The 23,620-nt window shown below is 39.2% G+C and overlaps 1 protein-coding gene across 24 annotated transcripts in view; it reads left to right on the forward strand.

Annotated features, from left to right (window-relative positions):
- Nucleotides 1-23,620, forward strand: part of dst (dystonin) — a 156,053-nt gene that overhangs the window by 52,021 nt on the left and 80,412 nt on the right. For 22 of the 24 annotated variants that reach the window (XM_042736048.1, XM_042736053.1, XM_042736061.1 and 19 more), the window contains 13 exons: nt 16-108; nt 7,860-8,026; nt 8,471-8,583; nt 16,259-16,365; nt 17,622-17,741; nt 18,371-18,466; nt 18,565-18,692; nt 21,288-21,381; nt 21,655-21,809; nt 21,944-22,382; nt 22,657-22,785; nt 23,024-23,101; nt 23,189-23,350. In XM_042736048.1, coding sequence (XP_042591982.1) covers nt 16-108; nt 7,860-8,026; nt 8,471-8,583; nt 16,259-16,365; nt 17,622-17,741; nt 18,371-18,466; nt 18,565-18,692; nt 21,288-21,381; nt 21,655-21,809; nt 21,944-22,382; nt 22,657-22,785; nt 23,024-23,101; nt 23,189-23,350 — 1,881 coding nt within the window. Of the gene's footprint in view, nt 1-15; nt 109-3,740; nt 5,105-7,859; nt 8,027-8,470; nt 8,584-16,258; nt 16,366-17,621; nt 17,742-18,370; nt 18,467-18,564; nt 18,693-20,946; nt 21,185-21,287; nt 21,382-21,654; nt 21,810-21,943; nt 22,383-22,656; nt 22,786-23,023; nt 23,102-23,188; nt 23,351-23,620 lie in introns of those variants that run through there. The other 2 variants (XM_042736056.1, XM_042736067.1) reach the window with 2 other exon arrangements.

The raw sequence follows: 23,620 nt of genomic DNA on the forward strand, positions 1-23,620 counted from the left end.
CGCTTGTGTTCTCAGGTGAAGCTGGTGAACATCAGGAATGACGACATAACAGACGGAAACCCAAAACTGACATTGGGATTAATATGGACCATAATTCTGCACTTTCAGGTGAGCCAATCAAATCTCATAATATAGTTTTATTGTTTATTTATTGGCTTTGATGCTTGATGTAGGTATTTCCAAGTGCTTATTCCTCAAGTGTGAAACAGTGGTCATATGTCAACACTTGCAGTTCATTCTCTGACCACAAGAGGTCATACATGTCTGTGCAAACACACATTAGCTCAAGGGTGTAAAGATATTAACCGAAAAGAGCTTGAGACAATACAGTATCTATGGCTAATAATATCTTATAAACGAGCCAAAAACCTTAGCAACCGTCAATTAAAACCACATAGTGTTAAAACTGTAAATATAACTCTAATATAACTAATAAAGTCCATAAATAAAACTATGAATAGTCAATAAATGAACTAGAGGTTTCAAGGCTTCCTCAATCCAGCATTCAGAGTTTGTCTTCATTTTCCTGTTCTAGTATGAGGATTGTTTAGTTGTAGGTGGAGTGTGGTGAGCTGTATCTGTCAGACTGCAGAGCATGTTCGCTCACATACTCGCGCCCGCTTCGGTGTTTAGTCATTTTCTGTAATATGCCTTCATGCAGGAACATTTCCCCGTTTTAATGAAACTCTGTGATGTGCCAGAATCTTCAGTTATGTGATTTTCCTCAGTAACTACATTGTGAGATTGATTTATTAAGGTCATTAATTTAGCACCAACATGTAGTTGCTGAACATGAAAAATATTTGTGTTATTACACACACAAGATCTGTCTTGTATGTTTTACTTAATTATTCAGATTTTGTATGCTTCCTAATAATGGGGAATAAAAATCCACGCTTTTCACAATGACAGAGCTTTTATTGCAAACTATTTTTAAAAAATGTGCTGATGCTAGACGAATCATCCTGAGCAAAAGATGAAAATTGCATTTTTTTTGCATTTTAAGTTTGCGACAGGCTTTTAAAAACTTCTGGCAGTATTTCTGCCTCACAGAGAGGTCACACACAGGTTCTGCTGCAGCTGCGCATTTGCAGGTCTGAGCCTGTGAAACTGCATCAGAGGTACAGTATATAAGACTGAGGTGGAGAGGAGTGCAGCCCTACGTTCCTGCTTTCCGTCTGTGCTGCTTTGTAATTGAGAGTCTGCACACATGCATCAGACTTTGGTCTTTGCCCATTGTATCACACAGCTTTTTAAAATCACATTTTCTTACAAAATATATTTCAAATGTGTAAAATGCATCCAGTTCAAGTATTCCCTTGGAGAGTTCTACTGAGTTCGGACACACTGCACCGCAGTAGGATATTAATATCCTTAGCTCGGCTGCTTGTTTGGTTTGAGGTGATGTTATGATTGAAAAATTTTAGCAGGAGCCTGTCGCAGAAGTCAACCCGAGTCCAGACCGTCACAGCTCCTCCTGATTCACTTCTCTGGGAATGCAGGAACGGCAGACTGTAACAACTTCACCGCACCTCGATCTCGCAAACCATGCTGACCCAGCCTCCCTGACGGCCCACTATGGGCTGAAGGCTTACAAAAAACACAAATCGATATCTGGGGCATAGCTGAAGAATGTGTTAAATAATGCTTGGCTTCATGAAACTTGCTGACAGGTAGCGTGGGGCCGTGCCGGAGCACCTGCCGCTGTCACTCTCACGCGAGCCTTTGGGCATGTTGCACTAGTGGGCCTGTTCCCTCATGATCCACAGTTAGAGGGCACATAGAGTTGTTTTTGATGGCTCTGCCTAGACATTAGTCTCTCAGGGATGATTTTTCAACCGTGTTCATATTTTTTTAGCCCTCCAGTCTCTTCTTTGGAAGTATCCAGTTTTCAAACAAATAAAGTATCGCATTTCGCTGTCAAATTTCATCTATTGTTTGCATCTCTTTGGTCAACCACTAATGTAATCAAAAATTTTGAAGAATGCATTTATTCATCAATACAATATCCACAGCTGCCGTCTGAATACTGTCTGTTTGAACATGCGATCAAGGACAATTGACTCTGAATCAAGCTGGCATTAGCAATTATGTTGTTTTAGTAGTTTGCTACTTTAGTCTTTTTTGCTTTATAAGCATGCTTTGAAGTTGAGTGGTGTGTTTAGGGTGTATTAACATTAATAAGCATGCCTTGAAGTTGAATGTGATTTTTTATTTATAATGTTTTTGTTGTTACAGCAGCATTCGTATTTGAAATTCCAGGCAAAGTCATTTATTTTGCTCCACACACAGTAGAAGACCTGGCGCATGTTATTTGTATGCTGAGGAAGTAGCAATTTAATAGTGTTGTTGCAGCAGCCCTCGCAAATAGTGTTGTTGCATCGTATTTGAACTAGTAAATAGTGTCTCGCTGAATAACCCACTGTCAAAACAAACAACCTGAAAAGAGTTTGAGAAGAGTCTGCAACCATAAAGGGAAAGTGATCGAGCTTATGCCAAAACAAGATCCAACCCACATCAGATGTGATACTTACATGCTCAGATGCCATTTTTTTCTTTGTTGGAAGCACTTCTTACTGTGGGTCTTGGCACACTGAACGAACACAGCATTGTTTTATCCACTGCACATGCAGAACTGTGTGGATATCGATATACTTTGATGAAATGCAAATGAAAGTTAGTGGGAAAAGTACTTTACAGTAAGCACTTATACAGCATACAGTTCAAAGGCTTGCCCTCCTGTCAGATGTGTGTGTGCCTAAAACGCATTTGAGACCTGTTTTCCTGTTTTGTGTACCGCTACACCCCTACTGCTAAGATTTAAGCAGTCTCTGTATGTTCTTGTGTGGTTTCTAGAATTTTCTAGATATCTTCTAAGGGATCCATGCTGAAGTCTCTGTGATATCACAGTGGTAAGATGTGGCAAATGGTTTAGCACATATTGGGCCAGATGTACGAAACAGGGCAAATTAGTGAGAGAGCGCAATCTCATAAAAGCACAGATGGGAGTGGACAGTTCTGCAGTTGATCTACTGACAATGAGCACATTAAAGAACACAGACACAGACAGAGCATTTCCTTAAAGATGCAATCTACCAACAGCAGCACAAAGTCGCACACAAGCAGAACCCATGATAATGTGTGGGTAAACTGCTAACAACATAGATGCAAAAAATCAAATTCAGAACTATGTTAAATGCCACATACACTTGCCAATAATTCCAATTTACACAATACAACTTTGTTTTGTCATATTATAAGCTCCGTACAGATACCAGTAAACTGACTACTGCAAACCTTTGCATGATTCATTGAAACACCTACAAATGCATTTGCAGAAGAAATAACTGTCCACGCCTTTTCATGTCTTCAGTGTGTCTTCAGTAAACCCTGGTTTGGACTGGAACTTGTGTGAGATCCCTAAAACAAATTAGCCTAATTAGTAATTATTGCCCTAGCAAACACTGATTAAACTTAAATGAATATTTGGATAATAACTTGCTGTATAAGCTAATTATGTTTTACAACTGTGGCTCCAAATGAGTTTATGTAGCTAATATAAGTTATTATCTTTCATATATATGACCACTGATTATGTTTGTTTGTTTTACGTGCTGGACGTGATCCTTTTGAAAGCTTTGCTCTTGTTTTGAGACAGATTAAAGAGCAAACAGCACAGTTTGCCATGCCAAGTTGTCCTGTTATTTTTAAAGGCCACATGACAGGCCATGACTCTCTCTCAGCCTGGTACGTCCTAATCGAATGGCTCAACTTGCTGAGCAGAGCTCTCAAACGCGGCACACAGTTACCATCAGGGAACGGATGAGAGTCTGTCCTGCTCCCCTCCCTTTTCCCTCTCTCTTTCTCTCTCTCCAGCCACCGACTGCTAAGGACATAGAGCCGGAGTCAGCCTGGGGAAACTCAACACCAGCAGGGCTCCGGGGGTGGCTGTGTTTACACATCATATGAGGACTGTGACGTTTCCTCAGCTGTGACAGCAGTGTTCGTTTCTGTGGCTTGCCGGGCGCCTCTATCTCTTTAGTGTCTCTATAGTGTTTGTTCTGAAGGATCAGGGCAAAGGGTGCCGTTTCAAAGGTCACCGAGATTTCAGTGTGTTGGCAGCGTGAGAAGAAAGGGCCGGGCTGTGAATACAGGAAGCAGAAGTTTATTTGGAGTCTCCGAGGGATTCATATCATCTGTTCCACTTTGGATATTCGGATTATTCGTCTGACATCACCTCCGTAACTCTTGCAGGGGAAAAGATGGCTGTTATTTCCTGGGATAAGAAACTCTTGAACTTGCTGAACTTATTTATAGCTGACAGGAAAAAGTGAAACTTTCTTGATGGGCAGCCTTGTTAGTATGAGCAAGCACCATGGGTAATATGTGTGGATGTGTGCGGGGCTCTAAAGAGGAGTGTTATGTTGATCCCATGAAAGCCCCAATCAGCCCTGCACCAAAGGAGCTCCGTGGACGCCGATACTTTCAAAGGAGGAAGAAGAGGAAATCTGCAGAGTTCAGTACTACTGACTCTTTGAAAAGCCACAGAGTCGAGAGCTGTAGGAGTGATGACCTGGAGGATGTCACATCTGGTAGTAATTCCTTCAGTCAGGTTGGTACTTTGAACTCGGAGCAAGATGAGATTCCAAGGCCCAGGCAGCCCAGTATCAGCCATGGGGTCTATGTCGGAGAAGTCCCAGTTCTCCGAGGTAAAACCGGCAGAAGACCAGGTGTTCATCAGACTGATAAGGGCAAAAGCAGGCCCACTGTGGAGCATAATCTACATGGGGTCACCAAGAGCTCCAGAAGCATCGCCTCAAATGACGGGCTCTTGGAAAAGAAACTCTTGCGGAGGCAGTTGAGGAGGGCAGTGAGTTTTGGAGCGGTGGAACATATGCTCCAGACACTGAGAGGAAAAAGCTCCTCGAGGAGAAGTGTGGATCATCAGTTGGAAAACATGGAGGGCTTCTCCAAAATTATATGGGACACTCAAGTGCACAGGAAGCGGAGGAGGGCCCACACTTGCTCGGGAGGTTTAGTTTCCCAGGCTACTTTGGATACTGTCCAACAAGATCTTAAACATGCTTCTACTGAACAGCAGGAGGTAATAGCAGCATCTGTCAACACGTGAGATGCCATTTATGGTGCAACGCTACAATTTGTGTAACATTACTTAAGAAATAAGGTCTGTTAAACATCATACACCCTTTACTCATGATACAATCTGGGTTTACTCCATGTTGTAATTGCCATAATTGCTAGATGACAACCCACGACTTTGTAGTGGTCAGGCCGTGCAAGTCAGGGCTCTTAGAAAAGTCTGAGTTCACAAGTTGTTATTTTGAGACTGAATTCTGATATGATGTGAATATAGCTATACAACAGCCTTGATTGCCTTATTGTTTTTATAAAATAGTTAATACGTAATAGAAATATTTAGTCCAACTATAATTAATTTTACTCTTTTATTTCAAGTGACTGCATGCTTTTGATCAGTTCTTGCATTCCTTGGGAATCAGGGCCCGTGACACTATTAGTGCCATGCTCCCTACTAGTGTTGGGCGATATGCTCAATTTTAGGCTCAATCGGCCTATCGTCATCAATTTGTATTGAGCCTGATAACAATTTAATAGAAACATTATAAATGACTAATTATAATGCTTACATATCCTCATTCAAACAGCAGCTACAGAAAACGAACAAAAAACATTTACATAACCAAAAAAAAAAACTTCATCAAATAGATTTCAGTCTAGTGCGAGTTTATGCACTTTAAAAACACTCCTGTTATAATCAGTGTAGCTTTCCACACTGTACTATGATTAATAAATATTATACATCGCACGTTGTTATGATGAGAGAATTTGCAAGAGAGCTAAATTCAGTCAGCGAGTGAGCAATGAACAGCTAAACTCAGCGTGTTTCAGCGAGGACTCGTCTGAACGCATCTGATTGGCCGTTGTGTTCATAATCTCATCGGAATCGTGTGTGATTGGTTATAATGAGCTAAACACTGTAAAAACGCAGGGGAAAAAATATGATGGGCCAAATGAGCCCTAATTATTAATTAGATAGTATTACTAGCCTGATAATAATAATAATAATAATAATAATAATAATAATAATAATAATAATTGTCTTGCTATTCTCAGTGGCAACATCTCTGACTGTGGTCGTTACACAATACTATCATCTATCGGCACAACCCTACTCTTTACTGTTTGAGACACATGCAAATTAATTTAGTTGGTCTTTCCACTAGAAGATACTAAGGGTCATAGTTGACTTCTGTGTTGCCTTGTGATGTAACAGGTACTTTGTGTCATAGCTGTGACTGTATTGTTTTGACCCATCAGCATCTAGAAAGTCCAAGGGTTTACATAATGTTGTTATTCATCTTGAGAGTCATGGCAGCAGTTAGTCAGGGCTGACATGTTTTGGTGTGTTTGGTTCTTGGTTTAATATCTCAGTCTTTCCACACCCACAGTCTATACACCATGTGCTCTGCTGCCTTTTGACAAGCTATAATTACATCTGCCGGCAGACTCTTTTGAGTTGACTTGAATGTCAGCACGTACATGTATTGTACACTTATCAAAACTGTGAATGATTATTAAGCTGTTGATTTTAATATGAGGTGGTATTATGTGTTTTCTTAAATCAGTAGGTGCTGGCTTAGCTTTTGCTTCAGGCATTTGATTTTAGAGCTGCAAATCCTTTTTTTGCAGTGTGAAGTCATGTGAGATCTCTAATGGTCAGTGGACACGTGTGTGTGTGTGTGTGTGTGTGTGTGTGTGTGTGTGTGTGTGTGTGTGTGTGTGTGTGTGTGTGTGTGTGTGTGTTATCGGTCACTTTTCATTAGTCACCATCAGCATATTTCACTGCTATATTGAAAATACATTACTGCGTACATGAGACTACTATTAATAGCTCTAAATGAAGAAAGAGAGCAACCGACTCTGCTGGTAAATCACTGATCAAATGTCACATGAATCAGCTTTCTATGTGCACCAGCTGAGCTTCATTTCTGAAACAGCAGAATCTGGAAAAGGCAAAAATACAGATATTTGCCAATATTAGATTAGGAAGTCAGACACTGATTCCTCTGGCTGTAATTTAACAGTATCTGTGTGTGGGGAAATGTATTGCGTACTATAGTGCATTTTTGTGCAGTGCTTGCTCACAAGTGATTACAGTTTTATTATGGAGTGGCTATTGGCACCCAGGTGTAAATACTTGCACTTAAATAGTCTTTTTGACCTGCAGTGGGTGTGGCAGATAAGGAAGACATCCAAAATGTGCAGTAATATAAATATACTATATAGCATGAAATATTTATATACAATGTTATTATACTATAGACAGCATTTGTTACTACATAGGATGCAAATATATATCTGCTACCTGCTATACTGGTGCGCAGAATGTCTTTTTTATTACAGCTGTGATTATCTCTTTTTTTAAATGACATTCTTGCAATTTTCACATGAATTTACATAGAGGTGAAATGATTAATATAAACAGTTAATGCATTTTCTGTATGTTCTGATGCATGTATTTTTATTCATTTTAAATTACAGAACTCTTGAAGCATTTGTTAGATTATTTACAGAACAGATTTGAATTTGCTTTATGGCAAAAACTAAATTCATTTTAAAAAAAGGTGCAATTCTCTAATTTAAAAAAAGGTGTGATTCTGCTTCATAATTATTTTTTTTTTTAAATCAATTTAAAAATTGTGCTACAAAATGACCATTTCTTTACACGGTTTTAAATAAGAGAAGGTTTGAAAAGAAGACTCTAAGCTATGTTATAACAGATGTTCTTAACAAAAACATGTCTTCTTTCCTGCCTGCAGATCTCGGAGATCCACGTGACAGGAGAGTCCGAGGACATGACAGCTAAGGAGAGACTTCTGCTGTGGTCCCAGCAGATGACCGAAGGCTATGTAGGCGTCCGCTGTGACAACTTCACTACCTCGTGGAGGGATGGACGACTGTTCAGTGCTATTATTCATAAGTACAGGTAACAGCTCAGCAATGTCCATTTCTAAAAAAAAAAAAAAATATCCATGTCCAAATATGCATGACTGTTTTTATCTGCCTGGCTCATATTTCACCCCAGAAAGATATAATATTTTTCCTAAAGAAATCAAAGCCTTTTTTGGGGGCTGGTAAGATAGCTGTCCTAAAGTAGAATTCGTTTTCTCAATTCTAAATGTAATTGTTCCTCATATGCTCTTTATGTGTATGATGTCCTCTATTATGTCTTTGACACAGTCCTGACATTGATTTCGTCTGGTGAATTACACAAACCCAGTGTTACTCCAGACTCAGATTGAGTAAATGAAACTTTTAATTAAAGCAAGATCGTGGTGTGTAATATAAAAACATATCTGACACTGAAAGACATCAGACATGCAGAGACTGTGGAATAAGATTTTATTGCCACGGTTCTGTCTTAATTCAGGCCCGACCTGGTCGATATGAGCAGAGTATCAACACAGAGTAGCAGATCCAACCTAGAGCAAGCGTTTGGTGTGGCCGAGCAGCTCGGTGTGGCCCGACTGCTGGACCCAGAGGGTGAGTTTCAGCACCAAACTAATGTCCTCATCCATATTACATCATTAGGAATTATTATATTGTCAAAAACAAAGTTGATTGTGTTACAACCCTGGCTCTAGGGATGCAACATAAAGGACACAAAACAAAAGTATGCCAATCAAAATAAGTTTATTTTAATAACGAAAGGGGAGGGGAAAGGGACTGAAGAAGCAGAAACACTGCTACTGCAGTGCTGGCTGCAAAACGAGAGAGACCGAGCAAGAGCATGTGTCCTATGATTTAAGGTGACTCCCTTCAGGTGGATCCAATTAACCTGTTAATTGCAAGGAGAGTGACCAGGGAAACTGCAATGAAACACAGATTAAAACACTCCCACATAACACTCCCACCCTTAAAACATTGCTATAGAATAACCTATGGCAAAGTCAACAAGTACATAAACGATGGACAAACACAAGCCACTTACGACCTTGACAGAGCATCCGCCAAAACGTTATCCTTCCCACGGATGTGGCAGACTGTAAGATCATATCCCTGCAAAAACAGGCTCCATCGCATTAAGCGCTGGTTAGAATTTCTCATGCTGTGAAGGAACACTAGAGGATTATGATCAGTGTACACAACAAGTGAAACACTGGATGAAACATACACATCAAAATGATTCAGAGCCAGAATAGGGCCAAAGCTTCCTTTTCAATTGTAGAATAATGCTTCTGATGGATATCAAATTTCTTTGAAAAATAGCACACAGGATGCTCCACTCCCACTGAATCATCTTGGAGGAGAATAGCACCCCACCTCAAAATCACTAGCGTCCACAGCTAACTTGAAAGGTCTGTTAAAATCAGGGGCAGCAAGAACAGGGGAACTACTCAACAATGCCTTCAGATTGTCAAAGGCAACCTGACATAACTCAGTCCAAACAAAAGGAACCTTAGGGCTAAGCAGGTTAGTCAAAGGTGTAGCAACAGTGGCAAAATTTCTGCAAAAACTCCTATAGTATCCTGCCATACCCAGGAAACGTTTTAGTTCCCGCCGAGATGATGTACAACACAAAATTCACAATGGCCTCCACTTTTGCTCCTACCGGAGACACATGTCCATGGCCAACAACTTTACCCAAGTAGGTAACTGTGGCCTGCCCAAACTCACACTTGGAGAGGTTCAGGGTCAAGTTTGCAGCCTTTAACCTCTTGAACACATCCCCAAGCTGGGCCAGATGTTGAGACCAGGTAGAACTATAAATGACCACATCATCAAGGTAAGCCTCACATCCTGCAACTCCTTCTAACACCTTATTAACCAGACGCTGGAAAGTGGCAGGTGCATTTCTCATACCGAATGCCATAACATTATATTGGCAGAAGTTATCTGGTGTCACAAAAGCAGAGATCTCACGGGCTCGCTGGCTAAGTGGAACCTGCCAGTAGCCTTTCAAAAGATCTAACTTTGAAACAAAGGATGCAGAACCAACTTGGTCAATGCAATCATCTAACCGCGGAAGAGGAAAAGAGTCAGGTTTCGTGATGGCATTTACCTTACGAAAATCGGTACAAAACCGAAACGAACCATCATGCTTCTCAACCAATAAACATGGTGAACTCCAAGCACTACAAGTCGGTTCAGCTATGTTATGTTCTAACATATACTCTACCTCTTTGCGCAAAAGCTGGCGTTTAACAGGATTTACCCTATATGGGTGTTGCTTAATAGGGTTAACTTGACCTACGTCAATGTCATGCTCTAGGACATTGGTACAAGATGGAACATCAGAAAACAAGGCAGACTATTGATAAATTAACTGAATTACATCCGACGCGCTCAGAAAGATTTAAGTACGACAAATGAAAGTCTAACTTAGCCAGAATCTCAGAATTTGGCAATCTACTCCGAGCAATCTCATAGACAGCAACCCCTTCTACGGTCTCAGTAGTTTGGAGCATTCAGTGCAGCCAAGGCCTTGACCTCGGTAGACGCAGTTTGGTTACGGTCAAAGTAAGGCTTGAGTAAATTCACATGGCACATTCGGGTTTTCCTTTTACGATTTGGAGTCTTAACCAAGTAGTTACACTCACCAACTTTCCGATCAATGGTATACGGACCACTATATTGAGCCTGCAACGCAGACCCCAGTATTGGTAAGAGCACCAGCACTTGGTCTCCTGAACAAAACACACGATGTTTAGCCTTTCGATCATACCAAGTCTTCATCTTCTCCTGAGCTGCTTTCAAATTTTCTTTGGCCAGTTCACAGGCTCTACTAAGTCTGAAACGAAAGTTAGACACATAGTCCAAGAGGTTAGTAGGAGTAGAACGCTCAACATCTAACCACTTCTCCTTTACCAATTTCAAGGGCCCCCTCACAGTGTGGCCAAACACAAGTTCAGCCGGACTGAAGCCAAGGGACTCCTGAACCACCTCTCTAACTGCAAAAAGGAGTAATGGAACGCCATCATCCCAGTCTCTCTCAAACTCTTTGCAGTAGGTCTTCAGCATAGTCTTAAGAGTTTGATGGAATCTTTCAAGTGCACCTTGAGACTCTGGATGATATGCAGATGAGACATTATGCTGAATAGAAAACTGCTTTAACAGCTGAGAGAAAAGGCGAGACATAAAGTTAGACCCTTGATCAGACTGAACAACTCTTGGTAGTCCAAAACACTGTGAAAAACTTAATAAGGGCTTTGGAAATGGCAGGGGCAGTAATCTTGCGCAGAGGAACAGCTTCAGGAAACCTTGTGGTGGCACACATAATTGTGAGAAGATATTGATTACCTGACTTGGTACGGGGAAGAGGCCCAACACAATCAATCAAAACATTTTCAAATGGCTCTCCGATGGCAGGAATAGGATGTAGTGGAGCTGCAGGAATAGACTGGTTAGGTTTGCCTACAACCTGACAAACATGACAGGATCTGCAATACTGAGCCACATCGGACCTTACCCCAGGCCAGTAAAAATGCCTTAACACACGATCCAAGGTTTTCCTGACCCCCAAGTGGCCAGACAGACAATGATCATGAGCAAGATACAATATGTCAGATCGATAGACTTCTGGAACCACCACTTGAAACACACTACTCCAGTCATCCTCACGTGATATTTTTGGATCGGTCCACTTTCTCATCATCAAAACACCATCACTAACAAAATAGCCAGACGCAACATTTGGTAGTACTTCATCAGACACTAACTCTTCAAACATGGGTGACAAAGTGGAGTCTTGTTTTTGCTCAAGTATTTAGCTGTTCACGAGATGGAAACATCTTTCCACTCGCTGACAAGTTCATGTCACCTAGGACCATGAAAGTATCATAAAGCGGTATCACCAATTCACTGTTAGAAGATTTGTCTTCAACATGCCTCTTAACCGACATTGCCCGAGTAGTTGCACAAACAGGAAAATTTTCTGGAAATGCCAATTCAAGTTCATCTGGACCGTCTGATTTGAGGACAGTAGAGATTACTTTAGGGACAGCTAGCACTTTTCCCACCAGCTAAATCATTCCCTAGAATAAAGGACACACCATCTATGGGAATCTGGGAACAAAGTGCAACAACAACATCCCCAGAGACTAAATCTGATTGGAGATTAATGCTATGTAAAGGCATAGACAAAAATCCTCCACCAAAACCTTTAACAATTACCTCTGAACCTTGAGCTGACTTTTCATTAAAGGACAGGACATCATATAGAATCACAGATTGAAAAGCTCCTGTATCTCTCCAGATCTTGACGGCTTGCCTGTTTTCAGGATCAGAAGACAGACACACACAACCGTCCATCAAAAATGATGATGATCCAGCTAACTCACGATTCTTGCATGCAACATTAGCAACTGAAGATGCCAGAGGAAGACTTGGCACAGGGCTTACGAATGCTACAGTCTTTGCGGATTTATGTTTCTTACTTAGAACAGGACAATCTGCGATAAGATGACCTAGTCTCTTACAATTAAAAACAAGCCCTTTCTGAAATCAAACCATCCTTAGTCATTTTATTAGCAGGTGATGAGCCAGAGGGCACAGACTTTACAAACTGAGACCTTTTATGCTTACTCTGGTCCTGAACCTCAGAGTGTTTGTCACCAAACTTATCTTATGGGTCAAGATAAACTCATCTGCTAAGATTGCAGCTTGTTCTAAAGTCACTGCCTTCTGCTCATTCAAATAAACAGAAACAACCTCAGGCAGACAGTTTTTAAATTCCTCAAGCAAAATGAGTTGTCTAAGATGTTCCTTACTTTCGACCTTCTGAGATGTACACCACCGATCAAACAGATTCTCCTTCTGTTTTTGCAAACTCAACATAAGTGTCGTGAGCAAACTTTGTACAACTTCGAAAGCGCTGGCGGTAAGCTTCAGGTACCAGCTCATATGCCTTCAAAATAGCGGTTTTAACCTCATCATAATTAGCACTCTTCTCAAGACTTAGAGCGGAATAAGCTTCCTGAGCTCTTCCCACCAAGATACTTTGTAAAAGCAAAGTCCACATAGTTCTAGGCCACTTTGACGTGGTTGCCACCCGTTCAAAATGAGGAAAATATCTCTCAACATCTTTCTCAGAAAAAGGAGGTACTAACTTATATGTCTACACTCTAACATCAACCGGAGAGGTATCACCTCTTTGAGTTAAAGCAGCAGCTTTTAATTCCAACTCTTTAAGAGACAGTTCATGTGCAAGATGCATTTCCTTCTCTCTTATTTTTATATTAACATCTAGCTGTTTCTCCTGAAAAGCTAGCTCTCTGAGCCTAAGCGCAATTGCAGCTTCAGACAAAGGAGCGGTCATGGATTGTGGGGAAACCCGCTTAACTTTTAAGACACCATTGTCAATCAAAAAAACACTTCTAATGATTTCCTTCACACTATCCTTCAGTCGCTTCTCACTACTTGTGATGGGAATATCATAATGAGAAGACAACTGCAAAAGTTGATCCTTTGTAAAAACCTCAAGTAACTCTTCTGAAGGTTCCTTTAGGAAGTCTTCTAAAGAAGCCATTACTAACTCCACCACTAACTACCCTTACGTAGTAACTACTTCCTACACAGAAGTTCAAATCAACACAACAGGTCCAATAGCACACAGCTACAAAAGTAACCAATAGCAGCAAAAATACTCTCAAACGAAGCTTTAAAAGCTTTCAAACACAGTAGAACTAACCCAAACACAGAAGATTACTTACCCCAAGCAATCACAAATATCTAAAGGCGATATAGACTGGGCATTAGTCTACACTAAAGTCCACAAAGGAACTTCTCACAAACACTGCTAACACTCTAAAGTTAGGATCATCGACCAACTAAACACAAAAGTGCCTCAAAATGCTTAACTCACCTAACTTACACACATCCCTCTTCCACTACAAAGTGAGTATGGTTGCTGAGCCCCAAAACATAACGAAACACATGAGATACACCCGGATTCCTGCCTAACACTTCTAAAATCCTATCTATCTTCTGAGGTGTACCGGGCACGAGGCGACTTTTAAAAGCAGAAACTCAGCAACTGTGAACCAATTAATCACTGGTCACAGTTCTGAAATGCTTACCCCCAACAGAGAACAAGTCTCCACCCAGAATAACCTCGAAAATAAAAAAGGAAAAATAACAAAAGAGTGAACCGATGGAAGGACTGAATTATCAATCCAGCTGGAACTCTCACCCTACCTAACTCTCAACCAAAAGGAATAAACAAAACCAGTCCCCAAAATATCAAAAGAAACAAATGCTTTTTACAAACCAAATTGGACGAGCCCCCATTATGTTACAACCCTGGCTCTAGGGATGCAACATAAAGGACACAAAACAAAAGTATGCCAATCAAAATAAGTTTATTTTAATAACGAAAGGGAAAAAAAAGGGACTGGAGAAGCAGAAACACTGCTACTGCAGTGCTGGCTGCAAAACGAGAGAGACCGAGCAAGAGCATGTGTCCTAGATTTAAAGTGACTCCCTTCAGGTGGATCCAATTAACCTGTTAATTGCAGGAGAGTGACCAGGGAAACTGCAATGAAACACAGATTAAAACACTCCCACATAACAATTGGTAATGATCAGTAATTTATTGTTTACACTTAATACATTTTTTAAAGGGATAGTTTACCCAAAAATAAAAATTTGATGTTTATCTGCTTACCCCCAGGGCATCCAAGATGTAGGTGACTTTGTTTTTTCAGTAGAACACAAACCAAGAATTTTAAATCAAACTGTTGCAGTCTATCAGTCTTATAATGTAAATGGATGGGAATCACGGCTAACACATACATTAATACAAAAAAAAAAACATACACAAACAAAACCAAATTAAACCCTGTGGCTCGTGACGATACATTGATGTGTAAAAGCACAAAACGATCGGTCTATGCAAGAAACTGAACAGTATTTATATTGTTTTTTACCTCTGATTCACACGTCCTCCTATGCGTGTTCTCAGCAGCAGGCGGCCAGGCGCGTGAGTCATCTTCTTCTTCTTCTTGCTTTATGGCGGATCACAGACTTATAAGTGCATTACCGCCACCTATCTCTCAAGTTGACCATTGACACTCCTAATTGAGATTGTAGATAGAGTGTCAAAGGTCCATTTGAGAGATAGGTGGCGGTAATGCATTTATAAGTCTGCGATCCGCCATAAAGCAACAAGAAGAAGAAGAATGCCTCATGCGCAGGCTGCTGAGAACGTGCGCTCACAAGAGTTCTAACAGTTCAGACATTGCGTGAATCAGAGGTAAAAAACAATATAAATACTGTTCAGTTTCTTGCACAGACCGATCATTTTTGTGTCTTTACACATCAATGTATCATCACAAGCCGCAGGGTTTAATTTGGTTTTGTTTTTGTATGTTTTTTTTTTTTTTTTTTTTTTTTTTTTTAGTTTTATTGTGTTGTTTTTTTTTTTTTTTTAGTTTTATTTTGTTGTAGTGATAGACTGCAACGGTTTGAGTTAAAAATCTCAGTTTGTGTTCTACTGAAGAAACAAAGTTACCTACATCTTGGATGCCCTGGGGGTAAGCAGATAAACATCAAATTTTCATTTTTGGGTGAACTATCCCTTTAAGCATGGATTAAATAAAATTTGAATTTTTAATTATTTTTATTTTGTTTTGGATGCATCATCCTGCATTCATTGTTGGCTACCCCTGTTGAAAAAACCAGCATATGCTGGTTAGGTATGTTTTGAAGCATGACTGCTGGTTTAAGCTGGTCATGTGCTGGTCCTAAGCTGGTCCTGAGCGGGAGCTAGTTTCTTAGGACCAGTTTCTATGCTGTTTTTTTTCAACAGGGACCTTTGTTTCTCTTGGGGATGTGCAAACCCTTGAGATGCGATTGTTGTCTCAGAGTGAGAATGAGCTGGTAGTTAACACAACTCTACTAAATGTCTGAAGTGAGCTGTCATTGATTCAGCTTTGACGTGTTGTTTTCTGGTGCAGCATAACTGGTTCCTCCATACAGTGAGTCACCAGAGCTGCAGTCTGAATGTCAGATATTTGTAAAACAACACTGGGATCTAAGAATAGTATTCAATGCCCAATGGCCAGCACTATCCTCAGCAGACTAAACACTGAATTCAACACTTAATAAAACTGTTAACTGTCTGTGATGGATTTTTCCTAGAGGAAAGATTACAAGAATTATTATTTGTTGCAAAACTGTTCAGTGTTTTATACATTTGCATGTTTGTCCATTCGAGCAGATGTGGACGTGTCATCTCCCGATGAGAAGTCTGTTATTACTTATGTATCAACGTTATACGACGTCTTCCCGAAAGTACCGGAGGGTATGGAGGGCATCAGTGCAAATGTAAGTACAATCACATATAGCTATAAATCACTAACTCTGTGAAAAAGAAGTACACTTTAGCATAGTTTTAAAAAGAGTATTGTTACAGAAATATACTTTCACAGAATATATTAAAGTGCAAACTGAATGTAATGTTTCCAGACTGTAATGTTTAAACTAATATAAAATGCAACTAGCTGAACTTCAGAGCTATTTTTTTAACCATGCATCTGTACAACTTTATATGTACTTTCATAATTACTGCCAAATGACCTGGCTACAAAAAAATATTGATAAACTAAAATATACTATGTCATCTTTATTCTGAAATTTGTCATGTATTTAAAAAAATTTGTCATTTGTAATTAAGTTACAATTTAGTACATTTAAAAATGTTATATTGAATAACACTTACTGTTATAATTATAATATTAAAATAATTATAATAATAAGTGCTTTACATGTGCTTTAGCATGTTAAGGTTAGTGTACTTTAACACAACAAAAAAATCAATGTGCTTTAAAGTAAACCTCAATTTGACATTTTGAGGAAAAAAAAAAAAACAGTGCACTTTCTGAAATTGTACTTAAGACATTAAATTGTGCTCACTTTAAGTTCACTCAAGTGGCTTTTTATTAGATTAATATTATATTATTTTCAAGTACACTACAAATGCATATGTAATACAATTTCACAAGTGTTGCACTGAAAACAGGGCATATACAAATCACTGAGCTCTAGTAAAGCATGTTTAGTTGGTTTCCGCTGTCTCTTTCGCCTGACTGTGACTGATTTCTGAGGATACTTAGGCTGATAGTACATAAACATCTCAAGGATGATATTAGCTACCTGCATGCTGTAGTCAGGTTTTAGCTGGGTGGGCTCGTGAATTTGCTTGGTCTATGCAAATAAACGTTGTGTCTACATTTCCACATAACATAAGCATTCCGTGTTTCTTGGAAGAGTTGGAGGCTTGTTATGCAGAAAATTAAATTAAGTTGGAAGCTCCTAAGGAATCTGTTGATTCTTTGGAATCATTCCCAGAACATTGTATAATTCTTCTTGAGGAAGAGTATGAAGTGTGTATGCTGCTTTCCATTTAAGACACATTGACCTTGAATTCAACGTGCTTGCAATTCTTGAATAAATGAACAAATGAATACGATATGAAGAAAGCCATGAAGTGACACGTCCTATAAAATGCCTGTGTTTACATTTTTCTTACAATTAAAGTGAAATATATAGATCTTAACCAAAAGTTGATGTTCCTGAAACAGGATGTGGATATTAAATGGGTTGAATACCAGAACATGGTGAAGTACCTCAGCCAGTGGATCAAACACAATGTGACTGTTATGTCAGACAGAAATTTTCCCAGCAACCTTGTGGAACTTAAGGTGAGATGCCTCACACTTTAATTATGTATTCAGTTATGTAAATAATGTAAATTGAATGTGTATGTAAACATACTTTTTTTTACATTAAAAAAAAATAAAAAATAAAAAAAATCCAGAAACCAGACCATGTATTAATGTCAAAAATTATGTTTTTTTTTTTGTGTGTTTTTTTTATTATTATTTGGAAGTAAGAAATATGGCCCAGACAGTAGCTTGTACAATAAGTGCACATGCATGTTTGGAGAGACATGAGGGGGGTTTTGAGGTGAACTATTCCTGGACCAGTTTTACATTTTGATTTATGAAAGGGCAGATATATCTTAAGTAATAATTTGTCAAATATCAGACATTCACAGATGTGTTTTTTCAGCAATCAGCAGCTGCTGAGACTCTCTGATAATCGCTCTGAGGCAGATTAGCAGTACATGGCAAATAGGTAGCGTCCCACTCGAGAAAACTATTAAAGCCTCTTTAAAGACCTGAAGAGCAGCTCCATCTTTCTCCTTGAGCAGAAGCACAGAGTTCAGGTGTTCTGCGCTCATAATTCGAGTGGCTATATTGTCTTTTTCTCTGTCTGATGGATAGAAATCTCTTTTTTTTGTCAGAACTAACACTTTTTAACTTTACAGGCACTTTATACGCAGTATCTACAGTTCAAAGAGAATGAAATACCACCAAAAGAAAATGAAAAGGCCAAAATCAAGCATCTCTACAAAATGCTAGAGGTTTGTGTCTTTCGTTTCTTTTTTTGATCATTCATATTTTTTACATGTACGTGACACATGTAGGGGTGTCTTAAACACTGCTGTATGTTGGGATGTAGGTGTGGATAGAGTTTGGTCGCATCCAGCTCCCTCAAGGGTACCATCCTAATGACGTGGAGAAGGAATGGGGCAAGCTGATCGTGGCCATGCTGGAGAGAGAGAAGAGCCTGAGGCCTGAAGTGGACAGGTATGAGATGATTTATACACGCTATCTCTTCATCGCTATTTCTAAATGAAAGAATATGGGTGTGGATTACATGCATTCCACTGAGGCATTTCACTTGACATTTTTGACATTTACATTCTTAATATTTTTTTGTTATCATATCAAATTAGCAACAATACAACTTTTTAAATTTTGAGGTTTTAGAACTTGAATGTTTTTAGAAAGATACTATTTCTTCATTTATAATGGTCAACTCAACTGATTTCAAAGTGATTTTTTTAATATCTTTTTGTATGGGCGATGTATGGCAGGGGTGCAGAACTCAATTCCTGGAGGGTCGCAGCCCTGCAGAGTTTCGTTCCAAGTTGTGCACCACTGATACATGGGATATTTATAATATTAGGTTTTTAATTATTAATGAGGTTTTTATTTAGATTTTAAGTTTCTTCAAGTCTTTAGAAATTCTAGAAATAGTTTTACAGTCATTCATTGTCTTGTCACTTGCGGCATTAAGAAATAAGAGCATTATGGTGTTTTTAAAATTCAATTGCAAAAATGAAAGTTTGAATCATTTTCCTATAGAAGATCAAACCGTCCATGGTAGTGATTTGATTAAAAGTGTTTTTCACTTAAAAATGTCCACTAAAGTACTTCTGCATATCTCAGCCAAATGTGCAGTGATGCATTATATAAGGATATAATGATAAGCAATAAGGAATAGGAATCAAAGTTGCCACGTTAGCATGTTCCAGTTAGCTCCTGCTGGTAGATATTTTGTTTCTCCTTTGACGGCAATTGCAAAATTTGCTGTAGATTCTGATAAAATAAAATGATGTTTTCTCAAGCAATATTTATAATACCAATATTTATAGTATTTTTTAGTTTTATCAGTGCAGAGTTCTTAAAAGAGGTTCTTATTTGTGGAGGGTTCTTGAAAGATTGAAATTACCTTAAAAAAGTCTGGTCAGCCCTGCACCAGCCAAGCAACTGCAATTGAGATGAACATGAATGCTACTGATGGCTTACTCTGTGGAGCAGCTTGTTATATGCCGCTCTCTTGAAAAGTGTAAACACTGCACTGCTGTCAAAACACTGCTTTGTTTGTTTGAGCATCCCAACCAATTCAATATAGCAACCGATGGGGCACAACAAGTGTGGTGGCGGGATATCTGCTCAATATATATCTGATATCTGATCAGTTGGAGATGAGGAAGTGTTCTGTGAATCTAAAAACAGTCATTGGACTCAATTATTGTGTCAATCATTTATAAATCCATTCTTATGTAAATTGTCTTGTTTTGTATGTACAATTTGCACTGAAATGTGTTCTGTTTATGTATCATGAATTGCGGCCATTATGTTCATGAGTTCTGTTTGATGACGCTCGTTCACACATTGTTCTTTCAGTGTCTTAGTAAAAATGTATGTAGGTAATTATTTAGGGTTAAAATCACCCTTCTATGCATTTCAAATATATAAGATTGCTATATAATATTTTTGTTATATTGCCAGCAGAGATTAGTTTCCTGCACACCTATGTAGTTCGCAGTTGTGTTACTCATAGGGTTTAGGTGAAAACATGGTGTTGGAAATTACCTGGAAATATATGGAAATTACTCATGCTATTGATATTTATTAGCAGTTTTATGTACACATGATTATATGTGACCCTGGACCACAAAACCAGTCATTAGGGTCAATTTTTTGAAATTGAGATTTACACATCATCTGAAAGCTGAGATACAACTATTTGAAAATCTGGAATCTGAGGGTGCAAAAATATCTAAATACTGAGAAAATCACCTTTAAAGTTGTCCAAATGAATTCTTAGCAAGGCATATTACTAATCAGAAATGAAGTTTTGATATATTTACGGTAGGAAATTTACAAAATATCTTCATGGAACATGATCTTTAGTTATTTCGCTAATGATTTTTGGCATAAAAGAAAAATCGATAATTTTGACCCATACAACGTTTTTTTGGCTATTGCTAAAAATATACACCAGTGACTTAAGACTGGTTTTGTGCTCCAGGGTCACATATACTAACAGCCATCAATGCTGTGAAATGGTGAAATGGTAAATGGCTGTTAAGGAGGGAGAGGAATGTGTTGTGTGGTGCGTCTCTCAGCCTAACTGTCTGAACCTGTGCTGGATCATCTGTCTGACTTGAAAAGCAGCGCTCAGTGTTTTACCTGGGGCTGATGCTGCTGTGGGCTGGCTTTTCTGTGAGCCTATAAATAGCAGCGTTTGGAAGCAGGTGTGGTCAGAAGGGCTGTGAGCGCGGATCCGGGACTGTAGATGGCCGCTGGGCTCTCTGCTGCTGATGGAGGGGTGGTAAACGTTAGTCTGTTATGATGAACAGCAGCCTGGTGTACTGCAGTAGCACCTCATCAGTGAGTGACAGCACTCTGACCAGCCTGGGCTCGGCTGAAAACCTGCTCTCTGGAGCACTCGAGTCCCTGTCCAGCACACCGCTTTATCTCAATAACTACTCTGTGTATGGACCCAGGTGAGGGAGCCAAACACGCTTCAGGGAGGTTGTGGTGTCCTCTGCAAAATTCTGCACGAAACGTGTCCTCGTGTTTGATTGTACCTGTCTTTTGTTTTCGTAGACTTGAAATGCTGCAGCAGATTGCAAACAGAGTCCAGCGAGACTGTGTAGCCGGAGAGGACAAATTATTGTTAGCACGGACAGCTCTGCAGTTGGTGAGTTCCTTTAACAATATATATATGTCTTAATTTCCAGTAATTATCAGATTTCATTTTAATTATCAGAAATGTTATTTATTTGACAAGCAAAATTTTATACCATATAAAGACCTTTTCAGAAAATGTGCATATGCACACACACACACACACACACACACACACACACACACACATATATACTATATATATAAATGGATGTTTAGATATTTTACTGAGAAAACAATACATTTTTACACTGAAACTATTAATGAAAATGAATATAACCTCTAGGATGCAAAGCGGCTGGAATCAGGAATCCAGTTTCAGAATGAACCCGAAATCGCTGGATACCTTCTGGAGTGTGAGAATTTATTGAGGCAGCAAGTAGTGGATATTCAGCTTTTACTGGATGGGAAATTCTACTTGGCTGATCAGCTCGTTCAAAGGTCAGACAGTCGTTGACTGAACATCATTATTAAAGAGAAAAAAATCATTGAGGCATTCTCAAAATGAGCAATAGAAATAGTTCACCTTCACTGTTTTTGAACGCTAAAATCTCCTTGATTTCTTTGGTCCTCAGGGTGTCTAAGCTCCGTGACGATCTGCTGGCTTTGAGAACAGAGTGTTCAACCGTCTACAGCCAAGGACGCACGCTGACCTCAGAACAGACCAAGATGATGATCTCTGGCATCACGCAGAGTTTGAACTCAAACTTTTCCCCAAACTTCAGTGCCGGACTGTCTCCTGCGCTCACTCACGGAGGCCTGGTCACATCGGGCGGCAGCCCTGCGATGAGCCCGGCCATGACGCCCAGCATGCAGCCTGCCTCGGTCCAGACTTACCTCAGTGGCAGAGGAGGAGGAGGAGGAGGCATGGAGCCCGGGGGCCTTCAGCAGCTCAAACACATGCAGATCCGCAAGCCCATGCTCAAATCCTCATTGCTGGATCCCAACTTGACTGAGGATGAGGTTAATGTGAAGTTTGTGCAGGATCTTATTAACTGGGTCGAAGAAATGCAGGTATGTTCAAGACTTTAGATTCTTTTAATCCTTCATTCTGCTAGTGCATTGCAAAATTCATTCTTAATTAGCATTTTTGTTCATTTGTCGTCTGTATTTATGTTTTACATTTTGAACAAACAATCTTGTTTTCTAAAATGCCAAGTGCGATGGTTTGAGTGGTGATGCAAGTTTATGCTTAAAATAAAAAAGTAACCTATTTTTCCATTTTGTGAAATCTTTTTTTTTTTTAGGTTATCTCATGTTTTTTTCCTGATCTTTTTGTCTCTGAAAGGTTCAGCTTGATCAAGCAGAATGGGGATCTGATCTGCCAAGTGTTGAATCCAGTTTAGGGAATCATAGAGATTTTCACAAAGCCATTGAAGAATTCCAGATGAGCATTAAAGAAGCCAGAATGAGTGAGGTAATACAAATCATTACATATGTTTAAATAAATAAAAAATATCATTATAAACCCAGAATATGTTTAGAGTGCTAAATACAGTTAACTTAAAAATCCTAAATTTGAGAAAATCTGTGAACAATCAAAACTCAAAAATGTGTTTGGGTAATCTGCCCCTTTAAATGACATGTATTCCAACAGATAATTGTCTTAAAATCTAAACAGAAACGTGTCTGATTTAACCGTGTGACTCCCACAGATTCAGATGACCCAGCCACTGAAGCAGAGTTACTCTGAGAAGCTGAAGAAGTTAGAAAGCCAGTACGGGAGGCTGCTGGTAAAGGAGCTTTGTAAAGATCTGCTTTTAAATCTCACATTCAGTAAGAACTGTGCGTCTCAGTTTGGTGTTCTCTTTTGTTTTCAGAAATGCTCCAGTGAGAGGCAGAAACACTTGGACAGCCTGTATGATTTTGTGTCCCGCGCCACTCAGGAGCTGATCTGGCTCAATGAGAAGGAGGAAGAGGAAGTGGCTTTTGACTGGAGTGAGCGAAACAGTAACATTTCAAGGAAGAGAGATTATCATGCAGTAAGTCCTTTCAGCCACAATAAAAGTCAAAAAGAGCTAGTGATTTATTAATGTTTGTCTTATATTGATCTTTTTCTTATTTGGAACATTGCAGATAACCCAGTGATTTTAATATGTGGTGGTTATTTATTTAAGGCATTATTTGAAACATTTTTATTATTTCTTATGCATCTATTGTTATGTTTATTTTAATTCATTTTATGTAAAGTACTTTGAATTACCTTTGTGTATTTATTCAATTAACTTGCCTTGCCATTATATACATGGCCA

Source organism: Cyprinus carpio, chromosome B13 (genome assembly GCF_018340385.1).
Source record: "Cyprinus carpio isolate SPL01 chromosome B13, ASM1834038v1, whole genome shotgun sequence".
NCBI lineage: Eukaryota > Metazoa > Chordata > Actinopteri > Cypriniformes > Cyprinidae > Cyprinus > Cyprinus carpio.